The 12,694-nt window shown below is 37.9% G+C and overlaps 1 protein-coding gene across 1 annotated transcript in view; it reads right to left on the reverse strand.

Annotated features, from left to right (window-relative positions):
* The window catches only part of Rab19 (RAS oncogene family member Rab19), a 59,067-nt gene extending 46,759 nt beyond the window's left edge, over positions 1–12,308 (reverse strand). Inside the window, exons 1-2 of the mRNA XM_083131449.1 lie at positions 11,968–12,308; positions 4,507–4,591 (exon numbers count right to left, since the gene is read on the reverse strand). Coding sequence (XP_082987575.1) covers positions 4,507–4,591; positions 11,968–12,177 — 295 coding nt within the window. The 5' untranslated portion in view covers positions 12,178–12,308. The remainder of the gene's footprint in view (positions 1–4,506; positions 4,592–11,967) is intronic.
* Between the last annotated feature and the right edge of the window lie 386 nt (positions 12,309–12,694).

The raw sequence follows: 12,694 nt of genomic DNA on the forward strand, positions 1-12,694 counted from the left end.
AAAGATGTTGTATGTACGATTTTGTAACACGAATACTCGCATGTCATCTGAGAGACTCGGTGCAGACAATATCACTAATAACTTCCCACCGCACAACCTTGAACTGTCGTAGCTCGTTCTGAATGATCATTTACTCATACCAGAAAGGTACCAGGCTGGGGAATACCCAAGCTACCTTGTTTCAGAAGTTATCATTACTGATAGACTCTCTGGCATCTCGTAGACGCCACACGAGCAACGGAGGGTTAAAAACTCTAAATTTGCTACAGATATCGTGGTCTCAAAATTGGTGTCACTCTCTCACCCTTCGTAAACCACACACTATATTACGAAGTTCTTATTAAAATCTTCAAACTCAAGCAATGTCCAAACGTAGCTGAGACTTGGCTTTCTTAATCTAAGAAAATCTAACCTCAAATATTTGCATAACTTAAAGCTCTCGCAAGTCATGTTAAATGGTCCACCATCTTTAAACACGGTGACAAATTTTTCTCAAATACAATATGACAACAATCCCTTAAGTTATCTTGTAATTCTAAAAATTGCAACTCAAAAGCTTTACATTCATGGCAAAATGTATGTTTGCGAATTTACCACCACTCCTCTCCTAAATTATGAAATATAATTTTAAAAGTTTTACTGCAAAATTGCAGACCGACACATCTACAATAGCCCCGTCTAGTTGGCTGCACTTTTTGACACTCGATGCAGTGCAGATGTATCCAGTGTCAGGGTGGTGCAAGAGTGGTGCAAGGAAATGACGTTCAACCAACTAGACGGAAAGCGATGTTCAAGTTCAGAAGATTCAACAAATGCCTGTCTGCTGCTTTAAACGGTCATTTGATTAGTTAGCATGCACCACGTGACCATACACCAAATACACTACGCGACTCGAAATCAACGAACTAGACGACTCGGTGTTGCACCGCAGAACCAACTAGATGCTTCAGTGCAAAGAGAGTCAAAAAGTGCAGCGAACTAGACGGGGCTAATGACTGAGTTTAGTTCCTTATACTCCGAAAATGCATTGTAGACAGTTTTGGGGAAAAAGAGAGCATGGTATAGAGCATGCGTGCAACCTGAGAAAAGTTAGTTTTTCATTCACCATCTTGAAACACATTGTTCAATTTCACTCACATGTAATACCATTGCAGTCAAGTTTTCTATCTGCAGAAACATGTTATCATGGTCACTAAATAGATGACTTGTCTTTCTTTGCCCATCCACCCCACCCATGCTTCTCCTAAATCATGTATTATGTTTCGATAATTTTATTGTGAATTTACAGAGCAACTAATGTCACAATGCTCCTGAAAGTATTATGCACAAAGCTCGAAATTGTAGTCTCTATAAAGGTTTGAAAATGTCAAAAATGGTCAAAATATGAAAGTATACGTATGAATTGTATTTACTTGAGTACCCCCTATTTTCAAGAAAAAAAGAAATTGTGGTAGATTATGAGCATGCTCGGCTTCTTGGGTATAGAGCTCCTAACCCCAAATAACATTTATCGTACATGAGCAAGCAACCCATTACCTTCAATCAATGCACTGAACTGGAGGGAGGGAGGAAGGGCTCGCTGTCTCAGTGCAAGACATTGGAAAGAAAACAGAACATTTGCACACATACTAAATTTTGAGAAATGAAATTAATCATTTGAAACGTGTTTGATTTAATTAAACCACAGTTAGCTTTATTCTACTTTCATGACATTTCAATAAAATGTACTCAATTCTCCTTTGTAATGTTTTATACATGGAAAAAATTATTGTAAAAGTTGATTGTCACAGGTGAAACTATGTGGCTTGCCCAAAGACGGAAGTGACTGATATCTAAAGTGCTACCACATTTCAAAATTATAAGCTTTGTTCGTTCAATGTTTTATCTAAATATTTCAGACCCTTTTGATTTTTGTTTCTTGGTTATATGTTCGTATTATTTTTGTTAAAAGTATATTTCTAACATGATTTGAGAATAATATCCTGAAAAACCCCACTGTGACTTCTACCACATTAATTATTTTGAGTATTATAAGCTTGGCTAAGCCTTTATTTTACAAGTTTTTTCAAACTGTTTACAATTCTAGACCTCACAATTATTTAAAGCAATAATTTACATTTTCTGAAAAAAACCACACTATGAGTGGGTTTTTTGATGGGTTTCTCTGAAAAAACCCACAGGGTGGGCTGGGCCCACCTGGCCAATCCTGGTTTGAGTGGTGTAAGTACTTCAGACAGGGAAGAGAGCACGTGGAGAATGAGTCCCAGCAGTCATCACGTGAGTGGCGGCATACCGATTCTCCCAGACCCAAGAAAGCACGGAGGACCTGTTCGGTAGGAAAAGTGATGGCAACGTTTTCTTGGGACTGGCAGGGGGTTATCCATGTAGACTTTCTTAGATGCTAGAACACTCACTGCAGCTTATTACTCAGAACTCCAGACAACACAAGTGAAAAAAGATCCGATCCAAGCAGAAGAGAGGTGGAAAGTGGGTAGGTAGCCTTCATTCAAGACAGTGCATGGCCTCATACAACCAAAACAACTATGGCAACCCTCAGCAAATTAAATGGGGCCCTCTGCCACACCCACCATACAGTCCCGATTTGGCCAGAAGTGATTTCTACCTGTTTGGAAGGCTTAAATCAGACTTGGAAGGCATGCTGTTTGTGGATAACCACGCAGTAGTCATCGACAGTGTTCGGGAGTTGATACGCAGTCAACCGAAAAACTTTTATGAAAAGGAGCATGCGTTCAGAATGTTGGAAAAAAATGTATGGACTCTGGAGGGGAGTACTTTGAAGGGTACATGTGCAAATAAGTATTTGAGAATAAATGATTTGGTAAAAAAAAAATCAGCCCCGGTCATATTTGAATGACCTAGCACATCACATTTCCATAAGAATGCCAAAAATCCCCCTGTGACCTCAAAATGCCATTTGTGTACACACACATACATTCCCCCTAACCCCCACCCCTGCAACACAACAGGTGCTTCTCCCTGAAAATTTTCCTGTTCCAACAAAACTGCCCCTCTAGGAAGATCCCCCCAACAAATTCTATTTCAGGACGAGGATAAACACTGTCAGTCAGTCATGTCTGTGCCAAACTGCAACAAATGAAGCCTGACAATCTCGTCTGAATCGAACTACCTCCAGCTAGACTAGAAACGACAGATCTAATTGCACTTTAGGTAGTTCTTTTTGAACAGAAAAAAAGTTATCCCAGCTTAAATTGCATATTTCGCGGCACTTTCACGTTAGAGTGCAAGATTCGGTGTTATTCTAAAAAATTGCATAATTTGCGATTCCGAAGTACCGAAAAGTTGCCTCCTTAACCTACCCAAATACATTTTAAACACTTTACTTTGCTTTCCTCAACTCTTTGGTGTTATAGTTTAAAACGAAAACTTCACGTCCCTAGTCATTAGTAAAAGAAATGCTGTTTTAGATTGATTTTTAAAATTGGGGAGTAAAACAGAATCCAGCTTTTAAATTCATTATTTTACCACTTTATGACAGAAATAACCTATATTATATATATATTGTACCTCAAAATAGATACAATTACAGTATTTTAATAATGATATGACACAGTATCTAAATCTCATTTGTAATTAATTCTCAGTTATACGTATATTTTCTCTTCACCTTGACAAATGTATAACTCAGGTTCAACTGTAATATGTAGATTGTCACCTGCAATTTGGCACACACAAGAGATTCCACACAAATAAAAACAGAGACAGCAAAAAATCAGGCAGAGCCAGGGTTTGCTCAGTAGCTCAGTTGGTAGAGAAATGACACAGAGACCCAGGTTTGAGTCCTGGTCAAGCCTGCATTTTTTTGCTGAATTTCTACACATGTAGATTCTTGTATGAACTGCTGTATCAAGACTCCTTGGACGTTCTTCAGCATTATAATACAAGTATAAATAAATAAATATTATAAAGTACCAAAAACTTATGTCAGAATAGACTCTAGTAGGGATCAAAGGGATCTTTACGTTCTGTGTCAATACTATACTACTGAGCTACCAAGTTAACCACTAAATATCACTAAAATTTGTTGATAAACAGTAAATAATTGACCACAACTATTGTATGGAAAGGTGATATAAAAGTGTTTGGAGGGAAAGATTCAATGGTATCCCTGATTTGACCAAGAAGACATAAACATGTTCTCTTATTGTGTGTGCTAAACCCATCATACATATGTATATGTTAAATAGGGCTTCACAGTTGGATTGTGCTGCAACAAAAGGAAATTTTAAAATTACTGTTTGTGTCTGTCGTGACACTTGAATTCTGTATTTATTGGAGTACCACAAGTTCAAATAGAACGGTTAGCAGATGGACAAATTACCTTGGCTCTAGATGAAGAGGTATGATACAATTATGATTATGATAAAATGGTAGACAATTTGTAATGAACATTTCGATCAAGACTATGTCTCTCCTTAATTTACACCCATACACAAAAAAATAATACGTACATAAAATAAAACTTACCTATGACAACTCCATTTGCAGATCTATAATAGCTTTGAGTAATGGTACGGAAGCGCTCTTGACCAGCAGTATCCCATATTTGAAGCTGAAGGAAAAAATAAGGTCATAATTTATTTTAAAAACTGAACTGTACAGTCGACTATGAAAGTAAAATTCAATACTTACAATTTGCATTGTGGAAGAAAAATTGATTTTCTCCAAGTACTATAGTTCAAATCAAAAACCCTGACACCTTCTGTAAACAAAACCACCTGCATGCAGAAAGCATTGCAAACTCATAGAAGTAAAATAATCCACACGAAAATCCAGCGTTGTTACAGGATTCATTACGTAAGGTAAAACAATGGCAAATTTGTAGTATGGGATACGCTGCCGCAAATGACGTCTCACTTTAAACCCAATGCTCTTTCTTTTTTTACTTATTGCTTCACCTCTATAGTTAACTCTTTGCACCAGTAATCATTTCCCATAAATTTGGCTTCTTTCTTTGAATATATTTTACTTGCATTTTTTAGACAAAATGATATGACATGGTAATGTATATTTCTAAGATTTGATATAGATAGGAGTGTATTTGAAAATTGTTTGTACATTTTATGTAAATTGTATCTTATGTAAATAAAATATATAATGGGCATAAACAGCCCTATGCATTGCTGTAAGTCCAATAAATATATTGATGATGATCAAAACAAGACAAAAAGTTCGTAAATTTATTGCGGTTGGAAACTTTGACAAGCATCCTAATAACGATTTTTGTTCCGCCAAATATAGTGCACTTCGTAAAATAACTTGGTGACATGGCAAGGCAAGATAAGTATGAACATTTTGTAGTAATATGCATTGCAACTTTCAATGAGCTTAGAGATTTGTGTACATAATGATATTTTATAACATTGGTTATTTTCTAAAAATAATCATGTGAACAGCAAGGAAGTAGTGCAACTTAGTAATATTGCCTGACTTAGCCTTAGAAAAATAACATGCCGAGTTCTATGCATGAGGGAAAGTCTCCGTTTACTCCGAGCTTGTTTTCAAAACACCAGCAAGGACAGCCATTGAAAAGGGGTGAGAAACAGATTCTACTCAATATTTATGTAACCTTCTGTCAGTAGTATCCTGAGAAACCAGTAAATGAAGTGGTTAAGTTGGTATCCCAGTGCAGTGGTGTGTCAGTGTCTGCAGTTTTAAGGGTTATGAAAGAGAGAATGACCGGGAGAGTAACAATGTATGCGGCTGCATATTCGTCTGATGTTTTGAGAACGGGTTCTCACATTCAGAGGCTCTTATATAAAATGAATAGGTGCGGCGAACTATGAGTGTAACAGCAGATGATTGCAGTCATGGATCAGCTGACGCGGAGTGATACATCGAATCGGTGAAACCGTTTGTTTACAGAAGGTCTCAGGGATGGTGATTTAGACCTTAGAAATGCAGAAATTACTCTAAATTAGCCATGTCAAACTCACGAGATGCATGCAGCCCAAACCATCCGTTAATGTGGCCTGCCTTGGCCCTGTGTACAATTCATGCATGCAATATTATTTATACATTTGTAGATATCCCGCATTTTCTTATGTCGAAAAACAAGCCCCAACTCAACCAAACTTCCAAGATTCACCTATTTTTCCTGGCAAATACATTCTTGAATTCCATTAAGGTGAAGGTGTGGTATCGACTAGGGATGGCCAGATCAAGCTTGGCTTGTATAGATCTTTTCTAGCCTTACGGTGGGCAGTCTACATACTGGCAAGGGAATTTGGGAGTGAGGGATACTTCACAGACCAACCAGACAACAGGCGGTGGCAGCGAGAGTTACGACGTCGTTGGAGGAGGTGCAGTGTGCACTTTGTTCTACAGGTTGCTGCATTTCTAATCATACTGGATTGGTCACTTGCCTGCTCCCCACTCCTTCATAGTATGTAGGGTGCCCGCTGTAAGACTGGACAAGAGGTACAGTAAGGGTTGCCAGGTTATTTGTTTTTCAACATTAATTCAGCAACCAACATTCTCCACCAAATGTTTAATTTGCCTCCACGGTGGCCGAGGATGTTAATGTTCCACCAAAAGTCCTGGCTTCAATTATCGACATGAGTGTGTCTGTCCCATCACTAAGGATGCCAGAAGGGCACTTGCCCCCACCCTGAGATATCAAGAAAAAGTACATGTAATTCAAATGGTCAAATTGTAGCGATATTTTATTACAAATAATATTGTTTCTTGCAGTTTACAGGCTAGCAGTTACTGCCATGCAAAATAACGAGAGAACCTTTTGACAAGAGAAGTTAGAATCAAGTTGATAGCGGTAACTAGAGGTGTGAGGGACGAGATTGGGAACGAAATATTAATAATCCTGACCCTCGGGACTGAAAAAAATCTTCATTTCCAGAGCAGGTAAGGTGAAGGTAAAAAGGTGAAGCCCACCCCCCTCGAAAATTTCCGCACCCTGGCAGAGCAATTGGACAATAGCTAAGAAATTTAGCAACCATATTCACTTTGGGTTTCTTCCATTCACTTTGATATAACGTAGAACATACAATTTCTGGCTTTTTCATAGTAATAAGTACTGGTTCAGTCCTCTTTTAATTAAAAATCACATTAACGAATTTAAATTATCGTCCGTTTTGTTAACTTCTAAATTAAGAAATAGGATTGATCAGGATATGCTTCAAGCTTGTGTTAAAAAATGTATATTTTTATTTATTAGTATAATAAAAATATATATTTTTAATATTTGTCATAAGTGAGTAATTCACACAAAATAAAAATATGAATTCAAGCTTGTGTGAAGGTGTCAACTGAGGGGGACGAGACACCCATAAAGTTTCATGATGATGCCATCCACAGATATGCTATAAAAGGACTAGACGCTTTAGTTTGCTCTTAATGTAAATGTAACATTCTTAATATTATAGTTACCTAATTACACATTATCAGTTTTATATCTCCCTGGTGGAAAGTGGCTGTATTCAACACAGAAATTCCTTCAACCCCTTATAAAAAAAAAGTTATTTTTAAGTAGCCTCCTCCTTGCTCACAAGCACATATTAATTTTTATGTTCAACACAAGCTAGGTACAGTTTCCCTTTCAGTACCTTACATATTTAAAACAGCGTGTCCCAAAACAGTGTTTACACTCTTTGAACGTCAGGAACACTAATAACAGCAAGTATGAGCATTTTCATGCCACATTCCTGATTATTGGCAGAATTACATTGCCTGCAATGCTATAGACAGATGGATAGATCGACAAACAGCAGATATGGTTTTCACAAGAAGAGAAGCACAGGTAACCTCACTCAAATGTCACATGTCATCCAGTGTCCGTGGCTTTGTGGCATACACATCGTCATTTACAGTTCCCCAGATGTACAAATCTAACAGTGTTAAATCGAGAGATCTGGGTGGACATTCGACACTTACGTTGCTCCAAAGAAAAATTGCCTAATACCTGGCGGCCTGTAACTGAACTAAAGTTCAAATCACAAACCCTGAGATGATCTGTAAACAAAACCACGTGCATGCAGAAAGCATTGGAAACTCATAGAAGTAAAATAATCCACACGAAAATCCAGCGTTGCTAAAGGATTCATTACGTAAGGTAAAACAACAGCCAATTTGTAGTATGGGATACGCTGCCGCAATTGAAGTCTCACTTTAAACCCAATGCTCTTTCTTTTGTACTTATTGCTTCACCTTTATGGTTAACTCTTTGCACAAGTAATCATTCCCCATAAATTTTGCATCTTTCTTGCATGCGAATTGAATATATTTTACTTCCATGACATAACATGGTCACGTATATTTCTAAGGTTTGATATAGATAGGAATGTATTTGAAATTTGTTTGTAGATTTTATTTAAATTGTATCTTATGTAAATAAAATATATAATGGGCATAAACAGCCATATGCAATGATGTAAGTCCAATAAATATATTGATGATGATGATCAAAACAAGACAAAGAAAGTTTTCGTAAATATATTGTGATTGGAAACTTTAACAAGCATCCCAATAATGATTTTTGTTCCTCCAAATATAGTGCACTTCGTAAAATAACTTGGTGACATGGCAAGGCAAGATAAGTGTGAACATTTTGTAGTCTGACTACCATGCTAAAGGTCCCGGGTTCAATCCCAGGCCAGTTCAAATCCGGGAACTTCTCTAACGTTGGAAGCAGCCCCGGTGCCCACCCAGCATCAAATGACATGGGTACCTGTCACGACCGGATCGAGAAAGTGTGGGGCGTTACCCCCACACCTCCTATATGCATTCATGGCGTGGTGCTAAGCACAGGGAGCACTTTACCTTTTTTTTATTTTAAAGAATAAATAAAGGGTAACAGTTTCATGCATCGGAGACACATTTCTTCAATTTTACACAAGAAACTACTTACGGAAATGAGTTTCTCCAAGGTTTATAACCTCCGTCGATATATATTCTTCCTAAAACTTCATCCTACAATGCAGCAGAACAATAAATAATCACTTCTCATGTAATAATATTGCGCATTTTGTGAAAATCGACAACATTATGCCGTTGATTCCAAGATGTACCTGCAGATGGCTCTAGCGTCGGAAGTCACGCGATCTCGCTAGTGGAATCAGGGTTTCCAAACGTGCGATTTTTTTCGAGAAACGCGAGTTTTTTTTTTCTTCGAGAAACGCGCGGTTTTTTGTCGAGAAAGGAAAATGGTTTTTCGATGAATTTAGGGGTGAAATGGGTGCTAATGGAACCTAACCTAACAGGCCTAACCTAACCTCGTGTGAATGGTTCGTGGGGCTACCCGTGGATGGTTTTTGGGGCTAACGTCAATGGTTTGTGGGGCTAGCCGTGGATGGTTTTTGGGGCTAACGTCAATGGTTTGTGGGGCTACCCGTGGATGGTTTTTGGGGCTAACGTCAATGGTTTGTGGGGCTACCCGTGCATGGTTTTTGGGGCTAACGTCAATGGTTTGTGGGGCTACCCGTGGATGGTTTTTGGGGCTTTTTTACAACTTTCATGCACAATAGAGTTGGAAACATTGATATTCGAAAACAAAAGAAGCGTTACAATTCGCAAAGCAAGCGATATCGCACCGTGACGTGCTTTCCGTAGCATTAAGGAAAATGGTTTATTTTAGCAGAAAAAGTGTTTGTTTTCGTGCAAAAAGCATATTGGCACCTTCTACTATGTTCCGCAATATATAATTGGTAAGTACAAACCACGAGAAAGATAAAATATCGGATTTAAATGTGTCTCCGATGCATGAAACTGTTAATTAAATAAAGTACTTGAATTAATTGGTGTTTTATTGTAAGGTTTTTTTTCGATTGACAAGGTTGGAAACAATGCATACCCAATGATGATGTATAGCTCGACCACAAGGAAAAAAAACTTCCGTCAAAAGCACAGTGTAGCCACATCAGACTTGAAAAAAATCGGGAGATTGTTCCTTGAGAAACCAGAAGATATAATAGTAGTGGATGAACGACGTTCTCAGGGAGTAGGGGGGGGCATGATAGGCGTGCACACTGGAGGGCATATGGGGACATCCGCAGATTTTTTTCAGCGAGAGGGAAACAATGTATTTTTACCAGGCGGGTAAACGAGGTCTTTTTTTTATGTTTAAAGAAGGTCGTGAGACAGTTCACGATGAGCCAAGGAACAGTTGGCCACCTGTTGTGACCGAGGATTTGGTGCATGCGGTCGACGTGGAAATTTGTGAAAACAGACAATTTCGTCGCTTTCTATGGAATTTCCACAAATTTCAAGATAACCGTCCTCGATGAAATTGTGACAGATAGCCTGGAATCGAAAATTGTGGTCAGCATTTCGACGAGGATGATGGTGTTGAAGCAGAAGTGCATGGATGGCTCTCATCACAGGCGGGAACATTCTATGGGTTACAAAAACTATTGCCACACTATGACAAATGCTTGAAAAATGGTGGAAATTACGCAGAAAAGTAGTTAAGGTCTGTAGAATGCAATTCAAATATAAAAAGGTACAAAACTACTTTACTTTATTTCTTACACCCTTTCGGTACTTAATTTCCGAATATGCCTTTAAGGTGTGATTTTGCTTTTCTGACGTATTCTGATGAAAATAATGTCAATAACACTAATTATTGTTCGTATTTTTCTTTTCTAGCTTCCTTACCCCTCAACTACAGTTGTGACGTCCCACGGACCGGAGTGTTCCTTTTGCTTGTTACCCTGCCATATACTGAATAGAGGGACCCGTGGTTTTGAAGAATGAATGTTAAACAATAACTAACGACTCATTTCACGTTGTTCAGCTGTGTGTAAATACTCAGTTAAGAGATATTTTGAATTTGTGCATTTGTTTTGCTTAAACTGACAATATAAACAAGATATTTTTTTTTGAGGGAAGTTAAAAAATAATATTTCGCTCTCAAAACTACGTAATTGTGTTCAGTGAATAACAAAGCATAAGACATGATAAAATTCACATGATTTAAAATATGTCTTGATATATTTATATTCCTTTTTTTTCATAGAGGTCTTGTGTTAGTGCCCGAAATGTTCACGACTGTCGGTAAGGGTTAAGACACAATATGGCGGGTACAGCTTCAGTAGCATCGATGATCAGTGTTTCCAACCTTCTTAACCGAAAAATGCCCCACGAACCATTCATAGATAGCCCCAAAAACCATTCCCGGATAGCCCCACAAACCATTCACGGTAAGGTTAGGCAAACATAGTTAAAATTTGGGGTTGTAGTAATATTGGGAATGTATATTTCGTTTTTTCATCTTCTTGCGAAACACCGCATCGTTGGAAACACTGACAGGAGGTTAAGCCATGAACATCCCGTTCACGTTGAGCAAGCAAGGAACAGCAACGGCAATTGTGCATCGGAGAGATATTTTTCGGGAAAAACACATGATTTTCCGCTCCAGCAGATTCTACGATGACAGAAAATACTTCCACGAAGTATCCAAATGCTAAAAAAACTCATTTCAGTCAGTACTTTCTTGTGTAAAAATGAAGAAATCCGTTATTCCGATCGGAAACTGTTACCGAAATTTCCTTCGAGTGTAGGTGAGCTAGTTAGGTTAACTGTTCTCTATAATAATAATACTCTATTATTTGATGTTTGGGAGTGATTCAACTACAACACATTCAAAATGTGTGAAATATAATAGGATTAAGTACTTAACAACAAAAATGTTGGTGGAAATAGCTCGAACTGCTAGTTTCACCAACCAGTGACAGTTGTCCCAACCAAAATTTATATTAGGCCTACTCATCAAAGTTTATGTGCGATAAATATTAGTTCCTAAAACCACATCGAATTGCTTCTACAAATACAATTAATTACTACGTAATTCTAACAAAACTACCAACTGTTATACATGTATCGGGTACGTGTACAAAAGAAAAAAGAGTTCCTAACAAAATTGTGCTACTCACAGATAACATCACATTTAAATTATCTCGTTATGAGATTGCTTACCTTGACCTTTTTTCCATCAACAATAACGGATTTCATTGAAAAATCAACACCAATTGTATTTCCATGTCTCTCTACAAAATTCCCTGATTTAAATCTCTGCACAACACAAGTTTTTCCAGCACCACAATCACCTATTAAAACAATTTTAAACAGGAAATCAAAGCTGTCATCCCCTGAGTTTAATGAACTATTTGTACTGCGAGTGGTCATTTTAAGGCACTTCTTGGACAGTTTGTGTCTAGATATATTAATACAAAATTATACACACAAAACACTTAACGAAACACACTCATTGAGTTTCTGCAGACACAAACTCCATAATTGTTTTGCAATCTTCATTGCTGGTGGCGCCGTATGAAAGTAGTGGCGGCAGTAGAAAACACAAATGAATCAGTGGGGGAAGGGAGGAGAGCCACTGGGCGTAGCGAAGGGGAGGCCTAGGAGGCATGACTACCGGAAGTGTAGCTACTCCAACTCAATCGAATAACTATCAACATCCCAATATCAGATTTGAGTTGTGAGTTTTCGTGTTGTAAGTCCATTTTATGCACAAATATACTTATCAGGACTCGACCTGCAATTTAAAGCGGGACCCGCGCCACCATTTGCCTCCACAGCTTATCGAACCCAGGATCACTTAATTACCACCGCGTCATCCATATTATTATATTTGTCAACAATCCAACACACGTAATAATACTATTATTACTCTTTATGATTATGCTAG

The sequence above is a fragment of the Lepisma saccharinum genome, chromosome 1 (assembly GCF_977018435.1).
Source record: "Lepisma saccharinum chromosome 1, izLepSacc3.1, whole genome shotgun sequence".
NCBI classification, from domain to species: Eukaryota; Metazoa; Arthropoda; class Insecta; order Zygentoma; family Lepismatidae; genus Lepisma; species Lepisma saccharinum.